Consider the following 27,533-nt stretch of genomic DNA (forward strand, 5'->3'; position numbering starts at 1 on the left):
CATGCTTCATCAACTGTATGTGCTCTGGGTTTTTCAAAAGATAAAAATTATACCCTTATTACAGTAGTGATTTCACAATAACATATCATTGTCTAGAAATATTTTTCTATGTTTAGGATCTAGGTGTACAAAAATCTTTAAGACTTAGCTTATCTGTTTTCCTGGCTAAGCATAATTTCATATAAGAACTTTTCCTCATGCTATTAAAGTTAATAAATCAATAAATTGGAGGCATTGCTATCCCTCCACAAAGTTGTGTGAGGAACAGTCACAAGAACAATTCCGTGTTTCCTTATCTACTTCTAATATGTGTTCTTTCTTACTACATGGTAAAAATTAGATTGAGTAGAGAGCTACAGATAAGAAAACATTTTGATCTGGTAGTCTCTAAATACTCTTGCATTCTAATGAATATGTCTCGAAGTGATATCTTGTAAAAGTAAAAAATTACTTTTTCTGTTAGCCTTTAGAACAGCTTTATGAAGCGGAAAGTCATTGATACTGCAGGAAAACGCAGGCTGCATATGGACTTAGCGCATTATGTGTTGCTGGGATTCTTAAAAGAAAAAAAGAATAGCTTGTTTAAACTGCAAACAGTGTTAATGTATAGGTTATTTTGCTTTTAAGAGGTTGGGAATCATGGACGTAGAAGTAGCCCTGTCACCATGGGCTGTGTTCTGCCTCCGTGCTGCCCTCCTCATTTGCAAGCCACAGGGCTGATACTCTTTCTCAGGGCCGTTTTCGTGTGGCCTCTGCAGCGGGGGGAGGGGGAGCGCACCTTTGTGTTCTGCAGTGTGATTTTAAGGCAGTGGCTGAGCACAGCCAAAGGTGATGCTCAGGAGATCCCATGTCTGCGTGACTGGTGCTCGGTGCTGAATGCCTCGGCCCTCTGCGCCTGCACCATTTTTTTTTGTTTTGTGCTGAGATTCAAATGACAGGGGTTTTTAAAGAGTAAAAATAAGATACGCGTTTTTTTAAAAGACCAGCTTTTATTCCCGGTACACTAATTTTCAAGGTATTTTTCTAGAACAGTATTTCTCCAAGGCTGGATAGTGTGTGTCGGAACACCTGCTGTTCGTTGGTGTGGATGTAGGGGTCGGAGCTGTCGCTCACAGGGGTAGAGAAGGCTCAGGCTGGTGCTGGTAGCTGCTTGCCCTTAGCAACGGCCATGGCTGCTGAGAGCCGGCTCCCGTCGGTGCGGCTGGGCGCCCACCCTGCGCGGGGCCAGGCCGCGGCCCCTCGCTCGCCCCCGGCTGCAGGGCTGTCGCGGCGGCAGGAGGCGGCGGCGCCGCCCCTGGGGGGACCCCGGAGGGCCGGGCCGGGGGCAGGGCGGGTCCTCCCGCCGCCAGGGGCGCCGTTGGGCGCGGGCGGAGGGGCCGGGCCCACGCAGCGGCGGGGCGGGAGGGGCCGGGGGCCCGCAGGGAGCGGCTGAGGCGGCGGCTCCTCCTCTCCAGCCATGGGTGAGCGGCGGCTGCGGCGCCCGGGGAGGGGGGCTGCGCTGGGTGGGGGGCGCCGGGGCCGGCGGCGGGGGAGCAGGGGCCCTGCGGCGGGCGCCCCTCAGCCGCCGGGGGTGCCGGCTGCCAGCGCGGCGCCCGCACTGGCAGAAAATGTCCGCTGCGGCGGGAGCGGGGCTGGGGGCGGCCCGCGGCCTCGGGGGGTGGTGGCGGGGGCGGCCCGGAGCCGGGGGCCCCGCGGTGTGTCAGCGGGGGCTGGGCCCGGGTGCTGGCGGCTGTCCTCCCGCCCCCGCCGGTGGCTGTGCGGTGCGGGCGGCGCCCGGCTGCCCAGGTGTGGGTCGGGGGGGCCGGGCGTTCGGTGCCGAGGTCGCTTTTTCTGCTGGCTGTCAGGTGGCTTAGGGACACCTTGTCCAGCCTGTAGTCGTAGCAACTGCACGCTTGGGTTTAGGTTTTTTTTTTTCTTCTTTTTTTTTTTTTTTTTTTCTTCTTCACAAACACTGTTTGCGGTAAGGGTTTGCTTATCCAAACTGGCTGGGAGGTCTCTTGGGCCAAGCCTTGCCCCGGTGAGGCCGGCGACATCAATGCCACCTGCAAATAGTCCCTGTCTGGGCTGCTGCTGCAGGGTGAGCGCAGCCTTTCGGAAGCCCTTCGTAGCTCGTTTTGCTCCACAGACGTACAGACTAGAAAACATGTTCTGTGAAATTCTAAATCTTGATTATTTTTTTAAGAAGCAGGTGAAGAAATCGGCAGGTAAATCACACTTTAAAATGGACCTGAAATGTGTTTCTCCCTCAGAAAGACGAGGCAAGAGGGCTGACAATTAAAAGGACAGTAGACATGTAGGTCTGTCTGTGGGACGGATCATCTCCAAAACTCAGAATGAGGTCACCTGAAAAAGGAATGTGTCAGGTGCCTTTGGGGAAATAGACTGAGTACGTGGCAAGGGAGAGCTGCCCACCTGACGTCTGAATCGAACCAGGCTTCTCCTACAATAATATTCATATTTAGTAATGCCAATAGCAAACCTTAATAAAAAAGCAGAAAGCCTGACATGAGCTTCACCCACAGAAACGCTCCTGTTGTTCAAGCCCCCATCTGTTCCAGCCAGGGATGCTGGTGCTGCTTTCGGTAGGGCTGGTTCAGTCCTGGCGGCTGAGCGGGCGGGAAGTCAAGAGACAAACCAGTGAGCTGTGACCATTAACTGGATAAATTTTTGCCAGAGTGCTGTCGCTAATTGTCTGCTGTGTCTTCTGACATTTTCAAGTGTTCTCTGTTGAAGTACTGGTAAATTGAGAGACTATAAAAGTAGTTTTTAAGGTTATCTTGGGTACATAATCTCTTTTTTTTTTTTCTGGAAAACAGGTTATGTTGTATGGTAGTAGTAGGGTAATTTGATATTTGACAGGCAGTTCAGAATACAAAAAATTAGAAAGTAATTTTCAAAGTTTCTAATATCTAGATACCTGAAATTGCGGTATGCGAGAAATGAGACAAGTCATTTCATTGCTGTTTGAGAAACCAAGAAAGTACCCATCTGTTACGGTGATTCTTTTTGCTTTGGCTTTAATGTATACAGTTCTTCACGCTTTCTGATGTGTGAAGAGATAGGGTCAATACTTGAACATACAAATACTCAAATTTGCAGAGGAAGAGGCTCACATTTTTTCTCAGACACAAATCTGTAGAGGTATTTGACATCTGTGTCTCAGTGTCTTAACAAATGAAGGATGCAGATAATATTTTTTGGGTTTTTTTACCTCATTTGTTAGATTTAATTGCAAGTAGCAGAAGACAGTAAATCATCATCCTTTTTTGCTTCTTTCTAAGCTACTTAGATCATGGTGAATAAATAGAGGGTTGTTTTGTCTCTGTTTCAGCCTGACAAAATAGAAGGTGGCCTGAGTGTTTGAACTGCTTCATTACAAATGAAGATCAACTAAGAATCTCCTGAACGCTGGTTTCAGTAGCAGGAGTTCTAAGAGGAACCTTGTCTGTTCTGTCAATTAAGATGATTTTCTAAAGCTGTGGATTTTTTTTACTGTCTACATTTAATCCCCAAATGCGTTTTTGTAGCATGTGTTTTGTGCAGTTTACCAAAAACATTTTTATGGTAAAGCAAAACCTTTAGTTCTTAAGTTTTCTTGTGTAGAAAATACTTTGTAGCTATAGTCAAAACTGAAATTCCAGTATGTACTATTTTCCTGAAACTGCTCCTGGTTTACAGGCTAAGGCCTTGTACAGCATAAGCAGGAAAACATGTGGTTATGTTGCTATGAAATTAAGACTAGAGCAGAAAGTGATTATATATAAGTATGATGTCTTTTTTTGTAGGTAGACTATAATACCCCAAATAGATACTTATATTAATAGGAATTTGATATGATAAGGGCACTGGCTGCTGTTATGCAGCAGAGTTTTTGAGTGCAGCATTGATGCCTGTGTTAATTTGCAGTTACTGACTGCTGCAGAAATGTACTGAGACAACACAGTACCTGAGAGCTGACATTGTCCGCCTCGTTTTTTCATTCGTCTATTAAAACAATGTAGGGTCTGTAAGGGTGTTTGTTGGAGTGGGTGCTTTTCTTTAACATGGTGGTTTATAGTGCTTACTAAATTACTCCCTTGAGTTTATCTAGAATAAGGTAAGTTGTTCTTTGACCAAGGTGGTCATGAAGCATTTTATTATTTTGGGTCTCTTCTAAAACTTGAACCATAACTGGTTTTGTTTTCTTTATTGTCTTAGCTGTAAAGGACCCTACAGCTGTAGAAAGAGCAAATTTACTCAACATGGCTAAACTGAGTATCAAAGGACTCATTGAATCAGCTTTGAGCTTTGGCCGCACTCTGGATTCTGACTACCCACCTTTGCAGCAGTTCTTTGTTGTCATGGAGCACTGCCTGAAGCATGGCCTTAAAGGTGTGGTAATTGCTCTCGCTGCATATTTCTCATCCCAGACATGCCATCTTTCTTCCTTCCTTTCTTGGAACGAGATAAAATCAAAGTGTGTTACCTTGCTTTAAGAAGTGAAGAAACTATACTCACCTTTTTATAATTAATAGTGTCATTATTAATACATCACAACATATGTTCCCACATTTACCAGCTTTTTCTTTTCTGTATCATTTGTTGTTAGTCATCCAGGGATTATCACAACTGCATGCATGTATGTAGCTTATATTTTTAGCTAGCTTTCGTTTTTACACTATTTTGTTCTAGTACAGCAGTTTTATGTTCACAGTAAAGTGATTTGGAAGATGGCTTTGGATCTGATGAACTGGCCAGTGTCACAGTTATCAGTTATCTCTAAGTCTAGAATCAGTGGTTAATGCTTTCATCACACCAGCTATTTTGAAGGAAGCTGCTCCAGTAGTTGAAGTTAATTCAGGTATTTAATTTTTGTTTTCCTAGTAAGAAAATCCTTTCTAAGTTACAATAAAACCATCTGGGGTCCTCTGGAACTTGTGGAGAAATTATATCCAGAAGCTGAGGAAATAGCAGCAAGTGTCAGAGATTTGCCTGGCCTTAAGTAAGTAGTATTGGTAAAATACAGCAAGAAAATAAAGGACCTGATTGAGAATTTACAGATGTCTCATGATTTCATTTGGCATTAATCAAGTCTTTGAACAGCTAGCACATGATACTGGGGAGAGCACAGGTGAATCTTTTCATATTTTCATATATTTTGCACAAAACAGCTAAAAATGTAGTATTTTTATGTTCTTTTCTGATGTTCCTGGGAGAAAAGCTTTCGGAGTGGTGGACAAAAGCAGTGCAAAAAGAAAAGCGTTTTGTATCAGTCTGCAGTCTAGAACTGCAGCAAACTCTTGAGTCTGGTCAGCAAAGGCTGTATAAAAACAAAGGGTAACATACTGAAAAGTATTAGGCAGCTTTTCAGATTCTTGTGTGTAGGGTCTGTCTCAAATGTAAATTTATGCTGTGAACTACAATCTCCTCCCATTCCTCTGCATTCTGCTTTTGTATTTAGCTATGTAATTGTCTGTACATTAAATTCCAAAAGAGTTTGGTACATTGTGATTGGTATATGAGAGCATAAGGGTTATAATTTATAGCTTTAGACCTTTATATCTGAAGCACGTAGGTATATAAATGTATCAGGTCAGATGACATAATACCTTTTGACAAGCATGTTGCGCTCTTCCTATCCTGACATTGCAGGCAGTCTAAAGGTCCATGTTTAATTTGTTGGGTATTAATATTTGCCAGTTACATCCATTTTCATCTTGACTTGTCCTTCTAAGATACCACTGAATTTGTAAACAGGTATCAGTTAAAGCTAGAATTCACTATGTGTTGTGTGGACCCAGAAAATAGGATTGGAAAGGCAAGCTTGTGTGATGAGTTGTAATGGACATTTGGTTACTTTTTTCACAGTTCCTCTGAAGACTTTATAAGGAACTTGCAGAAAGGAGTCTGAATGGTTGCAGACATTTTACTGCAGCTAGAAACGGGACTTTCTTGATTATCTTTACAGGCACTGTCAGGTTATGAGGAAGGTGCTTACAGGAAAACAGCACCACTCAAAAATTCTTTCCATGCTGCTAGCCTTGCGCTGTGTGAGAACAAAGCACATTGAAATATAACAGTGTGGAAAGTTGCGTGTTTTCACTCTCTGAGCAAAACAGTTAATTTTACTGTCAGGCTCTTGTGCTTTCTCTGTTCCTGTTCTTTCCAGGGTCTGCTCCCAAGCCCAGCTGAGTTGAGGAAAATTTTTCTGATATTAACCCAAAGCTTGGAGTCCAAGCCTAGACATTACGGCTTCCCAGACTGCATTGCTTGACTAATAGTTTAGAATACCCTTTCAGAAATACCAGTTGTTCTACCGATAGTCTGGTAAGATGTTTAAGACAGTGAATTAATTGATATATTGTTGATTTGGGACTGTTTGTCTCCGTGCCCTTTTTTCCAGAACACCGCTGGGCCGTGCCCGGGCCTGGTTACGGTTAGCACTAATGCAGAAGAAGATGGCCGACTATCTTCGCTGTTTGATCATTCAGAGAGATCTTCTTAGGTAAACAATTAAGCAGATTTTGCTTATAATTTATTTTTACAGGTTTAGTCTCCTGGAAAAAAAACACTATTATTTTCTATTTGATACTTTTTAATGTATCCTTAGTGTAGCAAAGTGTATCTTCTGGACTGTGGACTGATTTCGCCCAGTCCTCAGGGTAGAGGGACCAAACCTTGCTGTCTCATCAAGATTGAAGGCCAGCTGAGGGGCAAAGGGATGCTTCCTTCCCATCACGTGGGAGAGACTGTTCTTTCATGGGTGAGGGCAATGGGGCTCCCGCTGCATTCTTCCACCATGCAGAATATGGACTAGAAACCTCTGGAGAGGAGAATGAATTCACCCCTACCATATGCATAGTTTCCTACTGAGCTGCCATCACATGGAGGACTATTGCCTTAAACCTTCCTTTCACAGTTCTAAAACTGGCATTGCTCTCTCCTAGTGTAACTTCCTTGTGGTGGGGTAGTTGAAGCACAAAGGGGAAAAACCCTTGTAATCTTAATTTTAGTTTTATAACCTATACATATTTTTAAGACTTTTCTTGCATGCCTGGATAATGCTGGTATGTCAGGATGACATTGGTGTTCAGCAGCTATGGGCTTTTCCATTGAAAGCACAATTTGTTTCATAGAGTCTTAAACTTTATTTAAAAAACACAAGGAGGAGGACATAAATGTTGGTATTCTGTTTAGTGAAGCATTTTTCTTTTAAAATCCTTGTCAGCATTTTAGCCCTTTCCGTTTCCCTTCTCTTACCCATTTAATCTCTTACTTGGCTTCTTTACTTTCAAAATGTGTTCATTAAAGTCCAGACTTTTTCTCACACACGGTAACTTTTTTACCATTTTTCCTTTGTGTTCTCTAGTGTTTCTTAACAGCATAAGAATTGTCTGACTCAGTGTGGCCAAGCATTCATCTGTTGTAGTATTCTATTCAAAAGTGGCTAATAACAAGTATATAGGGAAGAGCTTTATTTTTTTTGCTTTTTTTTTTCTAAAGGCAAAATAGGTCTTGCCCCCCAAATTCCCCAGACCTTCAGCAGCTTGTAGCTCAGATATCTGGAGCCAAAGGTAGTATCTTTGATTTTAACAGCCTCTGAGACAAACCATGCCCTTTCAGTTTTTAAATATTTAGGAGGTAGAAGTATGGGCAGACCCAGTTCATCTTTAAGGATGTTGGAGTAAGGCTAAAATAAGAGAAACAATTCAGATTTAGGTGTCATGTTATTAATTTGTTGGATGTGAATATACTGTGTATACCAATAAGATGCAATTTTCTTTTAACAGTGAATTTTACGAGTATCATGCACTAATGATGGAGGAAGAAGGAGCAGTTATTGTTGGGCTATTGGTTGGGTTAAATGTGATAGATGCTAACCTTTGTGTGAAGGGAGAAGACCTAGATTCACAAGTAAGTCCATACAGGTAAAGTAATGTACATGCAGTCTGTAAGATTTTTACGTACAGTGAGTTTTATTAGTATGGAGTTGTGACTTGTTAAAAATCTTTAGTACTAGAAACTGCTTAGGGTGTGATGCTGCTCCTTGATCAGTGGGGGGCTGGTTGCGTTACTATCAGTTGGGTCAGACCTTTAGAAGTTGATAATTGTCAAGAGTGCAAGGGTAACATCTTATGCTTTGTCATCAAATGCATGCAGTGGTAGCAATACAGAGTTCTTTCCATCTTAATTGTATCATTCCTCTGCGGGAGAAGTATAATTCCATGACCAGTTTATCCCAGTCAGTCCATTTATTGTTGTTTTGGAACATATAGGAATGTTTCAAGGACCTGAAACAAGAACTTGCTTTGCATAGTGTAATAAAAGACCTTATAAGAGGGTGACTGCTTTCAGTCTGCAAAACAAGACTTGGAATTCTTCCTCCTTTGCAAAGTGCTTTGACTTTGAACTCTGATCTTTTCCAATAAAATCTTTGCAGATTCCTTTTAAATAAAGTCAGCTGCACAAGTATTTATAAGTAAATGTAGGCTGTGTTCAGTCCTGATTGGGCTTTTTTCCAGCTTCTTTGTGGAAAAAATCATAATAGTTTGAGTATTATTGTGTTGCAGCATATATTTGATGAAAAAGCAATTTCTGTGGAACAGAAAAGTTACAGCTAATCGGGTGGGTGTGCTGTTTAATCATAGGGATAAGTTGTCTTTGGTTGTTCATTCTAGTTACTGTCTAATGTTTTAGGCACTGATCTTGCATACTGGAAGGTGTAACATTGAGAGGTGTGTAGTTACAGAAAACTTAATAATTTGCTTTTCTTAGTATTGAGAATTACTTATGTGTATTACAAATCACAAAAATCTGTTTCTAGCGACACCTTTGTTACCTAGGTCACTTGGTGGCTTTGCTGTATGAGGGGAGATAAAATGTGATTTTAGAAGGTAGTAGTGGCTGTTCTGATGAGGTTTTAGAGTAATTCTCCCTGTGAAGAGTAGTATAAATAACGCACCTTCTCAGAGAAGCCAGAGGAAGCAAGTTGTATTGAGCAGAAAAGAGAAACGTCTGAAGGATGATGGAAGCTGCATCTAGGAGCATAGTTCTGGTATGTTAGAAGAATGCTATTCAGTGGTATAATGTGTATATGTACACACGGAGAATTAAAACAAAGTGACCTTTATAGAGATAACATTTTACTTTTTTATAGACATAGTATTTTGCTTTGATAAGCAAAATTATGTTTTTTAAAAACCTTGTGGAGAACAAGTAGACCATCATAGGAAACTGACAGGAGAGCATTGTGTAAACCAAGGAAACATTGGACTTAGCAAGTTACTGGTATTCAAAAGCTAAAGGGATCTCAAGAAGGAAGCAGTAGATCAGATAAATTGAAATACTTCGTGAAAAAATCACTAGAGGCCGAAAAGGAAGGGTATTGGTAAAGCAAATGTGGTTAAATACTTTCGTTACGTTTGTAAATAGAGTTGGAAGCAGAACTCCTGGTAATGTTATTTATAGTATATATGATTAAATTGCAATTGAATAGAAAATGAATTAATTAGATTCAGGTTTAGAAAGGTTTAAAAAAATGAATGTGGTTGAGTTGACACACCTGGGAATCAGCAAGTGTGGAGAGGTAGTATTTGGCAAGGAATACTGAAAAAATAAACATGGGGGAAACATGAGTTTGGGAGATGTGTTGTGATAGCAAATCATGTGAAACATTACAGACAAATTACCACAACTCTGCTCAATCAGTGATAGGGTTGAGTAGTATCTGGTGATTCGCCAAACAAAGTCTTCCTGTAAGTTCTTGGCTAAGCTCAGTCCCCTGAAGTTGTCTTTTCTTTGGGATTTGATACATGGCAAATGGTTAATTTTGTTCAAATGTAACATAATTCTTAACAAATATGTGAGACTACCCTTCAAAAAAACAAAAACAAAAACAAAACCCTAACAACAAACTTGCTTAAAATGTTACAGTTCATTCTTTTGAGCTTCTGGCTGAAACTGGACCAATCTTAAAAAAGTTGATGTAACTACTTAGATACAAGACTGTGAATATCAACAGCAGTTACTTATATGATATGAAACTGTACATTTGCTTTCCCCTAGGTTGGGGTGATCGATTTCTCTGTGTATTTAAAGAGTGATGATGACATTGGGGGTAAGGAAAGGTATGTCCTCACAAAATACCTCAGACTTTGCATGTTAACAAATGATTTCTTGACTGGTGCCCTGCACATTATAGAAATAAGTCAGACTCCCTAAAGTGAAGTCTTCTGATCTCATGCCTTGAGAAAAATGGTGTGCTACCTTGTTCTGTATTACTAGTTAGCTGGAAGAATATTTGCACTGTGAAGCAAGCTTCAGCGATGTTACTTAACTTACTTTACCTGATGGACAGTATTGGAGGATTGCAAGGTGGCAATGAAAAGGAACCTGCTAACCTTTAAGTGCTCAGCTTGGGATTTAGTCAGTGTTTCGAAGAATCAAGAGTTATGGCAGAGTAAACATCCTTTTTCTTTTGCAACTATGTGTATGTTATGTTTCATGTAGAGAAACTGTTTGCAGTTAAAGCATTGGGATTTTTTGTCTCTCACTGATGTCACAACATGTAAGTTCCTGACTTAATGGTTGTGAGTGAAGTTGCTTCCTTTCTTTTTAAGAAGCACAATTAAGATGGACATTTGCATATTAATGATATGTATATTTTCAGTACATAGTTCGCTACATCATTTTGTTGAAGCGGATTTTATTATGTGCTTGCTTTAGAAATGTACAGATTGCTGCGATTTTGGACCAAAAGAATTATGTTGAAGAACTAAACAGGCAACTGAAGTAAGTATTACTTTGAAGTATGCATGTCAGGCCAAGCTTACAGGTAAAACACCTCAGATTCCTTTTCTAACACAGCTTTGTGAGAGAAAGGGGTGCAGATTCTTCATGTTTAGACTGAGGATGTAGTGAAGTTTGAAAGGATACGCGCTTCTGGAGAGACTCAGAAAGTCTCTCAGTTTTCATGCTTTTGTTTTTGACAGTCAGAACCTTTGTTCCTCAAAGAAACGAAAAACAGAAGGCCAAAACTGATCAAGGTCCTCACAGTTTATAACTTCACAGGAATGAAAAGCTTGATCTGGATTTTAACTGCATTCTGTTTAACAGTTCTCAAAAAGTGTTATTGAGTGTTCTGAGTGAATCCACATGGTTTTGTTTTTTTTGCCTTTCATAATATTTTAGTTTGTAGCTTTAATGCCTGGGACCAAAACTGAGTAAGTTTGTTGCTTGCTGGCAACTACTTACACGCTGTAGGTTGTGGTTCCTGTAGAAACAGTTTTCAGGAAAGCAGCCTTTGCTGGATGGAGCAAACCTAGTCCACCACTTTATTTATTATTGTACAAATATAGCAACAGTGATTGTAATTCTCTGAGGAGTATTGTACAAAATTTAACATTGTGAGGAGCTAAAAAAGAAAAAGCCTACCAAAACCAAACAACAAACCCACAAAGAACTTCTGTAGAATCTGTAGTATAGCTGATCTTGATCCCTTTTTGAAATATAATCATATTTTTTAACTTCTAATGCTGTTAATCTCGATCATTAGTTACTGTGTGGCTACTGTTGGGGTAAAGATATTGTGATTTGAAATTGTGTCAGTCAGTGAGCAGAAACCTTCAACAGGACAGAACTGAGTGTGTCAAATATGAGCAAAGTGAAAGGTAAGGAGAAAGGAACTGTCACAATTAAGAACAATTGCATTTATTCAGGTGAGCCTGTGTGTATTGAGTATATTCCTGTATGCTGGTTTTTGCAAGAGATAGAGATAACCCTGGGAGTTAATCGCTGTACCTCACGTTAAAGCTTTTGAGCTTGTTTGAATGAATTTTGATGTAATTTTGAATAACATTTTTTCATTTTCTTTTTCAGTAGCACAGTTAGCAGTCTACATGCAAGAGTTGATTCATTAGAGAAATCAAACACTAAACTGATCGAAGAGGTATTATTTTCTTTTAGTAACGTATAACAGATATTATTTACTCTCAAAGACTGTTTTTCTAAATAAACTTAGATTATTTAGTCAACATACATTCTGTATAATATGTTCCAGTAGCTGTATTTCGACTTGAAGAAAAGGTGCAGTAGCTGCAGGAATTTGAAGTCAGCTTGCCTGGGTAGCCTGCAGCATCAGTAAATTAATACTGTAGAACATCACCATTTCCCATTTTGGACAAAACCAGAAGAGAAATTGTTCTTGATGCCAGCTGTCAGTCTGATTTTGTGCAGATGACTAGTCTATAATAGATGACACCAGTTGCTACAAAGAGATGGAAAGTAGTTCACTAAGCAATTTCTGTTACTGTTCTCAGCTTTAGCCAAAGGATTGTTTCTTGCTTATTTACCGTATGCTTGTAGCAGTTTTTAGCCCTGTATAGCTCTGGTTTTGTATTTATATCCTGTATTTCCAGTTATCTGTGATGCTTGACTAGATTCCAGTATTTTTAGCTTTATAAGAGAGGCCACAATTTATTTTAATCCAAGCTGCTTGAGAAATAGTTAATGAAGGGGAAAATTGAATTGTCTACATTCAGTTGTTGAAGAGATAGCTAGAGCTCACTGTGAATATTGATATATCCAGATAGAGGGAAACCATTTTTTATGAGCGTTAATTCTTAGATTATTCTGGTTCCTTTACAAGCCTTTAGCTCAACTGTCTACCTGTTTTGATCAGCTGGTTTATAATTCTGACATTAAGGCATATACTGTAGGGCCCAGTTCTAATGTTTCCTTTTTTGTTAATATGTTTTCATTTGGGAGACACTTTCTTTTGTAAGTTGCTCAGTATGATATAATAAGATGTCCAAATTGAAAGGAAAAATATAGGATGAGGAAATGAAGGTCCTTAAGTCATAATGAGGCAATGAAAAGAAAGCATATTCTTTACCAGACATGAAATAGTGAAGAATCTTGGAATGTGCATGCTGTTGTGTAATGGAAGTGACACTAAAACCAGGAACTTTGTTTTCTTTAAAAACAGTTAATCCTCTGTTTGGTAGACTGTGAGAATAGAGCAGAGATTGTCTTGGTCTTGCATTCATCAGAACGTTTTTTTCTTTATTCTACACACAAAAGCAGTCATACTGCTTTTCCTTTTCTTCTTTTCTTTTCTTTTCAGTTAGCAATAGCCAAAAACAATATAATTAAACTTCAGGAAGAAAACCATCAATTAAGGAGTGAAAATACTCTTATTTTGATGAAAACACAGCATCATCTAGAGGTATGTTAGTTCTACCGCATGTAACATAGTAACGTTGTATGGTTCATTGTCATTCAAACGTGCTTACATCTGCAACTTGAAGTACACAGTAGCTGGGCCAAATCTAAACCAGCTTTTATTACGGAAAGAACCTATTAAATTTGAGAAGCTTTAAAGTGGCATAAATACATTGAAATTCTAGGACACTAGATTGTTTTATAACCACATGCAAATTTTGTAGCATTTTTCCTTGCATTCTTTCTAGTTTTTTTCCCTTTTTTTCTTTAGACTATAAGCTATATCTAAGAGCATTTAAGGCCATGTTATCTGAAAATCTTGTCACAATAGTGTGTATTTTAGTTGGCAAACTGTCTATTCTGATGTGCCTCATTATATAGAATGTCATTTGGAGTAATCTTATATACGGTTGCTGAGCTTTTTTAAGCTGTGATTTATAACTCCTTATTTAACTTCCTGTATATTTTACAGGATAATTGGTAAAAGCACAGGTTAATCAGATATTTGGATTGCTCAGTACTGAAACGGCTATGCATTAGAGTGACTTACTGAAGGAGGACTGTAATGCAGTACAGATGTTTATTTTCCTAGATTTAGTCAGTTCTCATTGTAAAACTAATGACCACATAGCAGAAACAGCTTTTTCCGTGTTTGTACTGTGCTTGGAGAATATGTTTTTAAGCCTTTATTCTCTGCTGCCCCCCCTCCCTCCCTGCCAAGTGTTAAATTTATGCTATTAATGGCTAAACTTGTGATGATGAAAGATAAATTCTTTGTATCTTTGTAGGCAACTAAAGTGGATGTTGAAGCAGAACTTCAGACATACAAGCACTCCAGGCAGGGTTTAGATGAAATGTACAATGAAGCACGAAGACAGCTTCGAGAAGAATCACAACTTCGACAAGTAAGTGTTCTTTGCTAGGATTACACAGCACTTCTAGAAGACATTATGCTTGAGAAGAGTCAGTATAAAAGTATAGTTTTGCTTTTGCTGAGATTAGATGCTGCCTTTAATTGACTTTAAATGCCTTTTCTCTAACTGCCTATAATAAGAAGGGTTTTTTAACAGAGCAAGCTACATCAGTATTTCTGTAAAAATGTTGCTAAAGCATGATGAAGCAAATACAATTTCATTGAGAAATTTTTAGGTAAGCTGTTAGCAATACTGTATGCTCTGTACGTGTGCTAAATCTTTCATGTGAAAATAGAAATCCTTTAGTTCTATTTTTGTAATTAATACCTAGGCAACTCTGTGCAACCCTGGGCAGGGTAATGTCTTATGTGAGTTGTATTATCCCAAAGTTAAAAACCCCCACATTGGTCACTAAGTGCATTAACATGTGATGTTTATGAAGTGGATAATTTGCAAAGTTAAAGAAGGGCAGGATTTCTGAAGCGGTGAAATGGGTGGTGCTGCAGCTCTGTTAGTTAGCTTTTGCCTTCTTCAACACAGAGATAAAATGTTGCATAATTACTTAAAGATTGTGTGTTACATTATGTTTGTGTTTTACAGGATATGGAGAATGAGCTAGTGGTTCAAGTTAGTATGAAACATGAGATAGAACTTGCCATGAAGTTGCTGGAGAAGGACATCCATGAGAAGCAGGACACCCTCATAGGCCTTCGACAGCAGCTTGATGAAGTTAAAGCAATTAACATGGAAATGTACCAAAAGCTGCAGGTAAAGGAACAACCTGCTGTTAAACTGATGAAATGTATTTGATGGGAGTGAGAGATGCATTACCATTTTGTTTAGTTAAATGCTGCTCTTTCCTTAATTTTTGGTTTGTTTCTACTTCTTAGGTCAGCTTGTCATTTTGGAACATTAGCGATGCAAGCATGATTTCGCACAAAGTAGTTCATAAGACAGTCACTTAACGTTAATGGGTTTATGGGAGAAAAGAGCATGAGAATAAGACCATGGCCTAATAACATGCTATATGGAATCGAGAAAGTAATAGTACATCTAGCAGTAATGACACTTTTTGGCTTGCATTTTATAAAAACCCAAGAGAACGCAGGCATGTAGTGAGGAGTTAAGAGACCTGAACTTACAAAGTAAGGAAAGGCATTTGGAAAACAAGGTTGTGCTAAATGGAAAAAGCTAATTACAGGGTGGTGGATTTTCTTTAATCTGTTAACAAATTAAGAAAATCTGTAACAGTGCAATGCTTCCATGGGAGAATATGGATCTTGGAGACCCAATTTGCAGTTAACAAATGACCAAACACCAGGGAAGTTTAGCAGTTAATTAATTATATTTATGCTGAACAGAAATTTGATTTATGGAATAAATTATCAAAAACAGCGCAAGAAACCAGTCAAATCTATGCCAGAATGAGCAGAAAAAAATTAGGATGCTACAGAGAGATAATTGAGATGATGGACAAAGGGTGCTGCTTTTCAGCCTGCAATTGTGAGGAAACTGGACCAGAGGAAGAGAGATGGAAAGAAAAATAAGAAGAGACTGTTCTTCTGTATGTTAGGATCTGTAGGATTTTGTTTTTCTTCTAAAGCTGTACTACCGGGGACTGTGGGTAACACTGACTTCACTTAATGGCGTTCAGACCCACTTCCTGGGCAGAGTAAAACAGTTTAATTATGCCCGATCTCTGCTGTTTGGGAACCAGTTGATAGTGTTGATCTGTATAGCAAGGATAATGCTCTACCTTTTGTTCAGATCTTCACGCTGTGGTTTTAACAGCTCTGCAAGCAGTCAAAACTGTGAAGTGTGTTAGTAAAATTCTTAAAAGATTTTTAGGCACATATGGTAGTTTGCTAAGAGTTGGAGAACCTTAGTGATTTCCAGGACTAAGCATCTTGGTTCTTTATTAGTAAGGTTCTAATGAGCTACTTAAAAAGATGATCAGTGGATTTAAGTTGACTTGCAAAATGATTAAGAAAGGAAACAAAAATGAAAAGTGTGTACTTATTTAAATGGCATCTATGCTTGCAAAGTACAAAACTACAGATTTGCTAGGCATAAAATTTTAAGTACTGTCAACTACATTTTTTAGATGGGAATGTTTAAAATTAATCAAAACCTGAAGCCATTTTAACATCTTTCCCTTCAGGTACTGAATTAAGAAAACCCCATGAGGTAACAGTGTAATAATGTATATCTACTTCAGTTTTAACCTTTTTTATACCACAGGTTTCTGAAGATGCTATGAAAGAAAAGAATGAAATAATTGGTCGATTAGAGGATAAGACCAATCAAATTAATGCAGCTATGAAACAACTAGAACAAAGGTACAGGTCCATCTTTTGTTTTTCTCCATTCATGTCTCCATCCCTTTACATTTTACTGCATTTCCTACAGTTGCCACTGAAATGTAACTTTCAACTAGAACATTTAAAAAGAACCTTTCTGAAACTTTTATTAGTGCTTTACTGTTCGATTTTTTTTTTCTTCTTTTTAAAAAATACACTTATTTTAAAGACAAAATTATTGTCTGTTGCTTTGGAAGTACCATTATTTTCAATGATGTAAAGAGTTTTTACATGGAAAGGTTGAAAAGTGAAAGACTACAATTTACAGTATCTAAATTTACATTATGGTTAGACTGCATGTATTACATAATATTAAAATGTGATTTGTACATTTTAATTTAGTGGTCTATATGCAACATTGATCTTTTTAAATGTAAAATATAACATATCCATAAGCCCTCTCATGTTGGTGTTTGACATGTCTTTTTTTTTCATTTAAATCTGATTATGAAAAACATGGTTATATATTAAAAAAATTAGTGACATGAATATTCTTTTATTGACATCCTTTTTCCCTCTTTTTTCTTTTTCTTTTTATCCTTTATCCCAATTTTTGTTTTTACTATTTTGCTGCCTTCATCTGTCTTTGATTTTTGTCCACTGCATTCATGAAGTGACAAAGATCTGTTAACTCAAACTAGGACTATTGCAATGTCATTCGTCAAGTGTGCCAGCAATGAAGCTCAGCACCAGTACAAACTTGTCAAAGACATATCATTCTGAAAGTTCCTCCAGATCAGTTGTGTTTAAATAACTACTGATAAAATACAACTTAAGAATTTTAAAATTACAACATTAAATATCAAGTGGTATTAGAAATCCTGCACTGTAACTGATCGTAGCTGGGTTCTGTTTTGTTTTCTGAAAGAACATCATCTCCGATCTCACTTTACCCCTCTTAGGAGAGAAAAAAAAAAAAAAAAAAAAAAAAGAGTAAACTACTGCACTATTATTAAGCAGATGTGAGCTAGTTTTTTAATGCTATGAAATCACTTACTGTTTGTCAGTTTATTTTAAAAGGTTAGCCATCTTTACTTTGACTGTACGTTTTTATGACCTTTGTTTCTAATTAGTGATTTTTCCTATTCTTTGTGTTACTAATAGATTTAAAAAGCAGCCATTCTGACTAATATTTCCCTTCTCCCCTGCTTATTTCTTTCACTTTTAGGCTGTATTAATCCAAAAAGCATGCTCTCTGTTGGGTTTTTTGGTTGTAACTAGCACTGTTTTCTTAAACAGAGTGCTGTATCAGAACAATATATTTTAAAAAAGATGGTGATGTCAACATATATGTTCAGTATGTACAGTGGAAGATTTACAGGCGTTGGAGATAAAACAGCTAAAGCACAAATTCCATTTTGCTGATGTGATGTGGGGTAAAATATTTTCACGGAATTAAAATGTGTTTGGAGCCTGGACTTGGATGGGGCTCCAGACAGCAAGGACAGCCTGCTCTAGCAAATTCTGTAGCTGTGACTCCTGCCTAGAACAGCTGCACCATGATAGCTACAGTGGAAGTTGTAGTAATAAAAAGGATTTACATTTAGGGCCCAGATCCTAAACCTGTCTAACTTGTTTGTCAGCTAAGGATCTTGCCTGTCTGTGGCTGTCTACACTGTAGTCATAACCTACGGTTTTGTCCAACCCCTTTTCCCTCCCTCCGCTCATCACTAAGCAGTCTTTGCAACTCATATTTCTGCTTTGAGTTGCTGCTTGCCTGCACCACAGAAATAAGAGAGTTTTAGCTGCTGACTGCCTTTGATACGCTTCCCACTGTTTGCTCTGAAGTGTGGAGGGGAAGTTGACTGGGAAAAGAATCTTGGGGTCTTTCAGCAGAAGGAGATGAGTTTGCACAAGTGGCGGCAGGACACAATAATACAGAAGGCTTTCTAGTCCGTGGTTATATAGTACCTTATTCCTTGGTTTGGAATTAGAAAGCCTTTTAACATGGGATGGCTACTAAAAAATAAGTACCTCCCATCCTCAAAGAAAACCCAAACCAGAAAGATGGAATAGAACGGCAGGTAGACCATAGCAGAAATGGGAGCGTTAACCATCTCACAGTCATCTATGCAAACAAGTATCTGCCTCAGTATCACCTGAGTTGCAAATTCTGCTGTGAACTGGGTCCAGCTCAGCATTCAGTTGAATTGGAGCAGTGCAAGTTAGTCTTGGTGCTAGTCTAGAGGATGGTGCTGTAGCTTGGCTTGGCTAGCATGTGTCTTGGGTAGCAAGCTGCCTTTCTGCCTCGGTTGTGGAAACTACACTGCAGTTTAATCTGTGATTTAGGGAGGACTTTAACTTGCTTTTGGTGTTACTGTCTTGTGTAGCTTCGTTCAGCTGCTTCTGCCCAGTGAATTGGTCCTGCTTTTTCCCAGTATTCTCCTTTCCATACATGTTTTGGCCCTCTGTGTACTACTGTTGCAAACGTGACCAGGAACATCCTTAAAACAACTGGTATAGTTGAATGAGATAGTACACACCTCATAAGGTAGTTTAATTCCAGCCTTTTCTTGCTGGTTTACTGGCAGCTTTTGGAAACTCCTGCTGGTGCAACCTCATCAGCGGAAGCACAAATGTAGACAAATTGCTGACTTAATTTCTTTTTAGCTGACATCGGGAGTTGTGAGTTACTCTGCATTCAGCTAGCTGCTGGGAAGTGAGGAATCAAGCACAGAGAGAGACTATCACAGATTTCTCCTACCACTTACCTGAGAGGCCTTTAAAACAGTTTTGTTAAACAGGACGCAGGAGGTGGGGACATTCCAGTGGTATTTTACAGGCTCTTTTACTCTCATGCCTTTTCATTAGGACAGGTGTTGCCATGATATAGCACAAATTGCATTTTAGTACCTTTACTTTTGTTACATTACATCCATCTGTTTCTGGACTGAAGAAGGTGACTAAGCGGAGAGGAACCACATTGAACTAATGGATTCCAAGCGGAGTACTAGCTGAAGCAGAAACAAATCCCTGGAATTCAGAAAGGAAAGATTAAATAAAAGAAATAATCCCTCATTTCTTGATTAATCAGTTTTATTTATTTTGTCTATAGTATGGAGCTATTTTAACCAGTGTAAGAATGCATTATTTTTAATACAGACTATTTAAATTGAATAATATGATGTAGTTGAGGTAGTTCTATAAATGTAGTGGGACCTGTCAGGCTGTGTCTTGTTGTATTAGGCTAGGTAATTTTTTTTGCTGCCTGATCGCAGTGCTCTATATTCAGCCTTGTGCCTGAATTGTTTTGAGCTGCTTTTGCACAACACATGCTCTGCCCTGTCTTAATGGGTGATTAGTACAAGCCAAGTACTTTTACAGGATTTATTTGGGGGGGGTGAAGCTTCCAAAAATAACACACGAACATATGCTAAAGGGAAAAAAAAGAAAAAAGCATTAAGGTATATGCTTCAATTCTAAAATATGTATCATCCTGCTTTGTCATCTGTTATTCATGAACATAAAATAAAACAGTGATTACTTACAGTGATTACTCTCTTACTGTATGAAAAAACAGGAGCTAGTTCTCTAGGCATTGTATGGATTTCTCGTTTGAGTTTGTGAGTTTCCCCCAAACTTTGTTTTTATTTAGAAATGTTTCTATTTCCCCATTTTTCTTTTATTTGTCTTCTTCACCCTCTACACCCTAGTTCTAGCTTCAGTTTTACCCAAAGTTGATTTGAATTACACCAGATTGCAGCAAGCAGAGAAGGCTCAAATGGAGGCTGAGGCCGAGGATGAGAAACTTAAACAGGAATATGTGAATAAATGTGAAAGTCTGCAGAAAGAATTCTCCCAGAAGGAGAAACAGCTGTAAGTATATCTTTCATGTTTGGAAAACTACACAGTAGTACACATTCTGCATTGCAGTGCGTCGTGTCTTAATACAGGCTGGTTGTGGAATGGTTTTGAACAGAATATAAATACTGAAAATCTTCATGTTAGGTACTGGCAAGGTAGAAGAATATATGCTATTACAAGAAAGTCAAGCTGCCTTTGGTTGCCTCTAAAATGGTGTGCAGCTTGAAAGCGGGGGGAATAACAGCATTATTTTTTTGTCTAAAAGTGCCAGCTTAAGTCACAAGGAAATTACCATTAAGTGGGGGAAAATACATAGTGTAGTAGTAACAGTAGTAGATGTATACACAATTAACAAAACTCACAAGTATATAGTAGTATGAACTTAAACAGAAGTGGCATAAGAATAGTATAATTGATCAAGCTTATGAATAACGTAGAAATGCTTTAACTTACCACCGGGCAGGAAATAAAAAATTATAATCCACTGGAGTCTTAAAAAGTAATACAAAAGCCAACCCTCTAGTTTTTCTCCTGTTAAAACCTTCAGTACCAATTTAAATAAATACATAATGTAAAAAGGTCCCTGTAAGGGCAGGTGTTTTCCCTGTTTGGAAAGGTAACAAGTAAATTCTTTAAGCCAGTTCAAATCTGTGGCACCAGAAGGATTCAGTTTTAAAAAAATAGTGATTTCCAATCTAATTATTAGCCCACCCTACCTCTCTTACAACTCAAAATGTTAATAAACTTGTTTAACTGTCATACAAATGTTCACTTTACTACCACAGTCATCTTTGCAGATTTTGGCAAAAGAACAGTTCAGACCCCAGCCTTAGAATTCTGCAATTCTGAAACCTCAAGGTCATGTTCACTTCTGAACTTTTCCAGCCAGATGCTGAGGTAGTGTCCCGAAATGTAAGTTTTTCCTTTAAAAATGGGTTTGATTTTCAAACAGGAAAATTAATATGGATACAGGTTTTCCATCAAAAAAACCTTGCATGACTACTGTCAGATTCTTTCCTCTTTTATTGTGTTGGCACAATTTAGATCTAGAAAGTTGAGCAGTGCTTCCATCCTTTGGTTTCTTTGCAACGTTCTAAACACCAGCTCTTCCATGAAACTGATAGTGAAATTCCAGCTAGAGTGGATCTCCCATCAGAGTAGCCCTAATTCCTTTAACTAGACTCTAGTTAAACAAATAGTTTAGATCCTTCTTTATGTTGAACCTCAGCTATGTAGAAAGCTCACTTAAATAGTAATTTAAAGTCCTTCCTCCTTTATTTTCAATTCTGTTCAAAATGCCATAAACCTTAGTCTAAAATAGAAGTTTCACATCTAAGGGTATAATATTAAATGACTTTTTGTGTGCACCAGAGATATATGCCATCGTTGTCAGCATCACCAAAGGCAGTGTGGTTGGTTGGTTGGTTGATTGATTTCAGAAACAAGCTGTGTGAAGTTAAGGGGGGCTTTGCCTTATGCATGTTTTAAAAGCACTTTACAATTTCGTGGTTAATCTTCTCTTGCTCATTTATTACAAAGGTCAGCTCTTCAAAATTATGCCATGTTCTTGGTCCTTTAAAAAAGCATATATTTTTTTAAAAAAGAATCTTTAAAAAAGCATTTTCTGAATGACAGTGTTTTGTTTTGTTTAGTACCCTGATGTCTGAAATATTATGATATTGATGCAGTATTTCTGTTTCAGAAAAGGTGTAAGATGATCATTTGTTTATTATGATAATAGTATATTGCACCCAGAAATAAATGTTTTTGTTTTTTAAAAATGATACTCTTATGCACAGTGATTGTTTTGTTTTGTTATGCACATTTTAGGCTCCAGCTGGAAACAGATTTGAAGATAGAAAAGGAGTGGCGGCAAACCTTAGAGGATGATCTTCAAAAGGAAAAGGAAACTGTATCTCAGCTGAGAATAGAGACCCAAGAAATAATTAACCTTAAAAAAGTAAATTCTGCAGTAAAACTTGACTAGTAATTTAGAAATTGACTGCAAAGTTAATTATGAACTTAGATGTGGTATTTTTAAGAATTTCTGCAAGTAGATAAGAAAGATTAAATGTATTTGCACAAATAGGTTAAGAAAAAAACATGTTTATTTTACTCCCCATTCAGTCCTCAGATCAGAACTCAGTGTTTTGAATAAGGAAAAACGAAATCCTCGTTTTCCTTTCTCATTGGTATCGAAGGCTCTGTTTTCTCCTCATAGGAAGTGCTTCAGCCCCTCTCTGACTTAGTATCCGTGGCTCTGTAGTAGTGCTGACCTCTGCAATCAATTGTTTTTCTTCCTGGAGAGAACTGCAGAAGCAAAAATGCTTCATCTCTTGGGATCTAAGAGAGTTTAATCCTGAGTTGTTGCTGTTCAAGTTGGATTTGGGAATCTTAATAGAGAGCCTGATGGGTCATTCATTCACTTGACTTTCTCAGTAAGGTCAGCTTTGGGTAGTAGCAGTTTTCTAGGCAGTAGGCAAATACAAGTTTGAGAATAATTGGGGGGTTTTGTTTGTTTGTTTTGTTTCTTGTTTTAAGGAGTTCCTTAAACTCCAGGAAAAGAACAAACAACTGAAAAGGATATGTCAAGACCAAGAAGCTGCTCTCCAAGAACTGGCATCCAAGCTGAGCGAGTAATTTTGTTATTCATGATCATGATTATTTTTGTCATATAAACTTTAATTAAGAAAAATAATAGGATGGTGGTCATGTGAATTAGACTGTATATGACAGTATTACCTAGCCAGTTATCAGTTAGATTAGGTCTGTTTATTTTTATTTTTTGGCGGGTGGGCTAGCTGTGACCTTATGGGTAGTTATAGCGCTCTGAACAGGAAATCCTGGTTTAAAAGGACCTGCGGGCATTAGGAGTTTTTTTGCTCTGGGAATGGCTGGCTGGTTTGCGTGTTGTGGCATTCCCAGAGAAGAACCCATGTAGGAGATAACAGCTCTGTGTGCAGCCGGAAGGTGCTGATCTCTTTGTGAGGGTGCACGCTCTTGGATTCCTTTCTTTGAAGAGATGAAGATTCTCTGTGTGACAATCATAGCTCATTGTTGCCAAGTCTGTAGAGCATGTAAGGGGTTACTTTATCAAAACTCCTTCGGACTATAGTGAGCAATAAATTTTTGAGCACAGCTCTCGTTACAGTTACATGTTAAAGTTTTACTTAATGATCTCTTGTCTTCTAAGTAGTTTTGCTGTGACTAGTGTGGACTTTCATGCCCTGTAGAATAACCTAATATGTATACTGTGCCTCCGTCAGTCCTGAGTGGGTTGGCACCGGGTGACTGTGGGGAGGCTGGTTTCTCCATAACAGCATAACACGCTCTTGTACAGGGCCAGAATTTTTTAAGTTCTGGTTTTGCACCAGTGCACCGTGCTAGCTTTAGGTATTTGCACAGAGCTGTGCTGGTACAAATACCCACATAACCCCAAGCAAACTTCCAGCCATTTGAAGGTTTCTGAGCTCTTTGGAGACAGCGTGTCTTTGTATAGTGCTTAGTATAGCAGGGCGTGAGATTGATTGCATCCCTTCGATGCTGCTGTAATATAAAATACTAACTAAAAGTTCAGAGTACTTAGTTTTTTAAGTACCTACAACTTTTGTTAATTATGGTCTAACAACTTTATATTAAAGTTTAAAATAACATTATCTTATTCTTTAGATCAAAGCTGAAAATAGAAGATATAAAAGAAGCAAACAAAGCATTGCAGGTTAGTAGTATTTGGAGGAAAAAGAAACTTTTGAAGTTCTGCCTGTTCCCTTTGAAATATTTTGTAAGCATGAGAAGACTTCTCTCCAACAGCAACTATTCAGAAGAGATTCATCATATGATTTCCTCCAGTGGGAGAGAACCACAGACACCCTGTAACCTCATGGGGAAAAAGATACTCAGTTGGTTTGGATTTTTCTCGTTTGATGTACAGCTATGCATTTTGACACTTTTCTTGCAATGGTATACCCTTCTGTGTTTTCCAAAGTGTGTCTGGGGCAGAATATGCAGACAACTGTGCTTAAGTTGTCTTACTTAATGTACTACTACTCAGTGATCAATAAATATTTGATCAGCCTAGGAATTAAGTAAACTTGTAGCACCAAAGCTGGTAAAATACAATCTGTAATGTCAAGAGGTTTGGAACTTTTTTGAAGATCTGCAGGGAGCACTTGAGAGCAGAGATTTTGTGTTTGATCATGTGGTGTGTCACCTTGCATGTTATTTCAGTCAAAGTAAAGGTGTCTGAAATGGTTTTGTTGATCAGATCCCTGGTTTTATTAATTGGTTTTGACAGAAGGAAATTAACAGTTCTTGACGCTGCCCTGGTTTTTTTGCTTTCATGCATCTTGGGGACTGATTCTCTGTGATGGGCAGGGAAATAGGCTTCAGCTCTGAAACTTGGATACCTTTCTGCTTTTCCCAGCTCTGCCACTGACCAGCTTTACTACCTCGAGCATGTTCTCTTTGCATCTGTTCCTGCTCTGTCTTGTCTCGTAAGGTTTTGCCGTGTTTCAGAGCAGTCTTGTACTGCTTTAGAGTGTCTCTGTGATATTAGACTGGTCTTGGGGCATTCAGCAATTCAGGCAGTAAACATACTGCTGTTGATTTGTCTTGCATCCTGGAACCCAAAGTTTAACTTCATCAGATATATATAGTTACGTTAATTTTTTCTCCAGGGCCAGGTTTGGTTGAAGGACAAAGAGGCTACACACTGCAAGTTGTGTGAAAAGGAATTTTCTCTTTCCAAAAGGAAGGTAAAACTTTAACAAAATTTCATCCAACTTGTTTACATGTATTATGAGAAAAACATTAATTATCTTAGAGGTCTGGCATGAAATGTCAACACTCAGATGAATGCATAGTTACTTTTGAGATGTCTTTCTAGTTCTCTGATACGTACAATACAGCTGGGACCTAATTTCAAAAGAAACACTGCCGTTTGGTGACGTGCCACAAAGGAGCATGCTTAAAAATTATTCAACCTACTTTGTGGCATCATCATCTCAAACGCTTGTCAGCTCTGGCACTGTTACAATTTGACATCTGTGGAAGTCTTTTTATGGCATTTTTTAAATAGACAAATTATGTTTATTGTTATTTTAAAGTAAAATGTGATATTAATCTTTATGTTTTATTAATGCATGCAGGAATTTTTGTGTTACCGTATTATGTTAAAACTCAATTAGCTACCAGAGAGAAGCATCCACTGGCTCGAATGTCATTGCTTATATTTTTATATAGCAGAGTATGTTATTAATCTGGGGGTTGAATGAATCTGCAAAGCATACATATATATATGCATACACACACACGCAGAGTCCTAGACAGACTATCTACCATGGTCTGTCTAGGATTGCATCATATATTGAGATTCAGATGAATTATCTTTTGAAAACTGATTCCATGCTTAGACTAAAGAAATGGAAGTGATCGCATTTTGGATTGCTTTGTGCATAATTTTATTGGTGTCTAATTACCAAGTGTATTTCCATTGTGAATTTTAATTTTTAATCTTCTCCCCATTATTTAGCATCATTGTAGAAACTGTGGTGAGATCTTCTGTAATGCCTGTTCTGACAATGAACTGCCTCTGCCTTCTTCACCAAAGCCTGTTCGGGTCTGTGATTCCTGCCATGCAATACTTATACAGAGGTGCTCTTCTAATGTGCCATAAGATTATTTTACAAGATATTTATTGCCTTTTGGTATTCAGCTAATCCTGTAATAAAATCCCAACTAAAGAACATACAGCAGTATTGCCAGAATTTCAGGTAAGCAGTTTAGAGTTGCATTTTCAAGGTACCTGAGGAGGAGTTTCTTGTCTGCTTCCTGTTGAAACAAACAGAGAAAATGGGACCCAAATGTAGAAAATGTACGTGTTAAAAATACAGATGAGAATGTCAGTTTACCAAATGGCTCAGATGCTCAAATGGAGGAAGCAGGGCAGTTTATAGAGGAGACTCAGCGTTAACATGTATTTGTTGAGTATCTTAGTCGTTACAATGATCTTGAAAAAGGTGATACGCTTACTTGCTTTTACAGGCTAGTCTGCAAGAAGTCCAACCTAATTCTGCTGCAGAATGTGCCTGTGATGTGCTGTTGTGAAACAAAACTGTGTGCTAGCTGGTTTTAAATTGTATTTGAAAAAAGTAACACAATTAATGCAGTGGTCCGATAAGTTATTGCCAGATGCCGTAGTAGTTTACTTCTCCTCAGTTACTGAGATTTGATACATCCAAGAGTGTCGTACTGACGGCCCTGTTCTTTGTATGCACAGGTGTAAGGGGAGATTGTGCCAGGCAGGTGACAGACAGTGCTTCCAGGCACTTGGTGAGGGAAAGTGCATTTTGCTGAATTCATTTTTTAAGTTAACTATTTGATATATCTGTGTTTCCGTTAAAGGAGAGATGTCCGTCACAAAATTTTTGCCTGACGTTGTCTGTAACCTTCAAGGGATATCTTTGTGTTATTTTCGTGAGTCATGCTATAAAGCTTGTAAGTGTAGTCACTGCATAGCTCTAGAAGCAGAGTGAATCTGCCACCAAGAAAGATTAGGATTAAATACTGGGGTACTGTGTTCTTTCTGTGTTGGACAGGAAGGTTCTTCCTTGTTTTGTCAGCACCTTTCTCAAACTTTCAGAGTTTGTTCCTAAACTTCATTTTTTTCCAGAGCACTGTTGGGTAGGCCTAGGTCTGACCACTCTTCGCACTGATGGCAACTTCCACTGGAATGTAAATCCTTATGCTTCCCATAGACAAATACAAATACATCCTTTGATAAATTGTCCTTGCTTCCAGTCACTGCACTCGAACCAATCCACCCTCTTCCCTTCAGTCGCTTGTGCGATGGGGTCCAGCTGCAGAATCTCCACGCTGTGGTTGGCGCTGGCAAGCTGCCGGCAGAACCGTGAGCCCCATGGTTCCTTCAGCCATGGGCTTGGGAAATTCCTCGTACTGACAGGAGAAGGGAGGCTTTGAGACAGGTCTTTTAACTGTTCTTGCACTTTGTTTAGCTTAGCTTTGTCTTTTGAGGATAGGTATTTAGTTACTATTCTAAAAGCTAATACAGCTGTTCTTTTTAACACCTCAATGTAGTTGCTTATGTAGCTTTTGTAAAGAAAAATGTTTTTTAAATTACCTGATGTAACTTTTTGTAAAATACAAAACAAATACTTGTAAATCTGTAAATAGCTTTTGGAAAAAAATAAACTTAATTGATCTGCAACTTAACTGTGGGAATAATGTCATTTCATTT

General features: G+C 38.5%; 1 protein-coding gene across 2 annotated transcripts; it reads left to right on the plus strand.

Moving 5' to 3' along the window:
- The first annotated feature begins 1,374 nt into the window (after positions 1–1,374).
- Positions 1,375–27,508, plus strand: RUFY2 (RUN and FYVE domain containing 2). 2 transcript variants are annotated; one of them, XM_055720276.1, is made up of 18 exons: positions 1,375–1,460; positions 4,198–4,371; positions 4,864–4,981; positions 6,383–6,484; positions 7,770–7,893; positions 10,045–10,106; positions 10,705–10,770; positions 11,857–11,926; positions 13,103–13,204; positions 13,989–14,105; positions 14,715–14,882; positions 16,356–16,453; positions 20,171–20,290; positions 22,109–22,238; positions 22,820–22,914; positions 23,948–23,996; positions 24,955–25,032; positions 25,809–27,508. In XM_055720276.1, the coding sequence occupies exons 1-18, from the start codon at positions 1,457–1,459 to the stop codon at positions 25,950–25,952; spliced, it is 1,821 nt and encodes a 606-aa protein (XP_055576251.1). In that variant the 5' UTR covers positions 1,375–1,456; the 3' UTR covers positions 25,953–27,508. The 2 variants fall into 2 exon arrangements, with proteins under 2 accessions (XP_055576251.1, XP_055576252.1); XM_055720277.1 differs by lacking the exons at positions 20,171–20,290; positions 22,109–22,238; positions 22,820–22,914; ... (1 more) ...; positions 24,955–25,032; positions 25,809–27,508 and adding an exon at positions 17,089–17,306.
- The last annotated feature ends 25 nt before the right edge of the window (positions 27,509–27,533 follow it).

This window comes from Falco cherrug, chromosome 9, assembly GCF_023634085.1.
Source record: "Falco cherrug isolate bFalChe1 chromosome 9, bFalChe1.pri, whole genome shotgun sequence".
Taxonomy (NCBI): domain Eukaryota; kingdom Metazoa; phylum Chordata; class Aves; order Falconiformes; family Falconidae; genus Falco; species Falco cherrug.

Bases quoted from the DNA above. Each gene is read 5' to 3' on its own strand.
- RUFY2 (XM_055720276.1), top strand. The intron at 7,894-10,044 runs GTAAGTCCATAC...GCTTTCCCCTAG, and splicing joins GAGAAGACCTAGATTCACAA to GTTGGGGTGATCGATTTCTC. The intron at 14,883-16,355 runs GTAAAGGAACAA...TTTATACCACAG, and splicing joins AAATGTACCAAAAGCTGCAG to GTTTCTGAAGATGCTATGAA.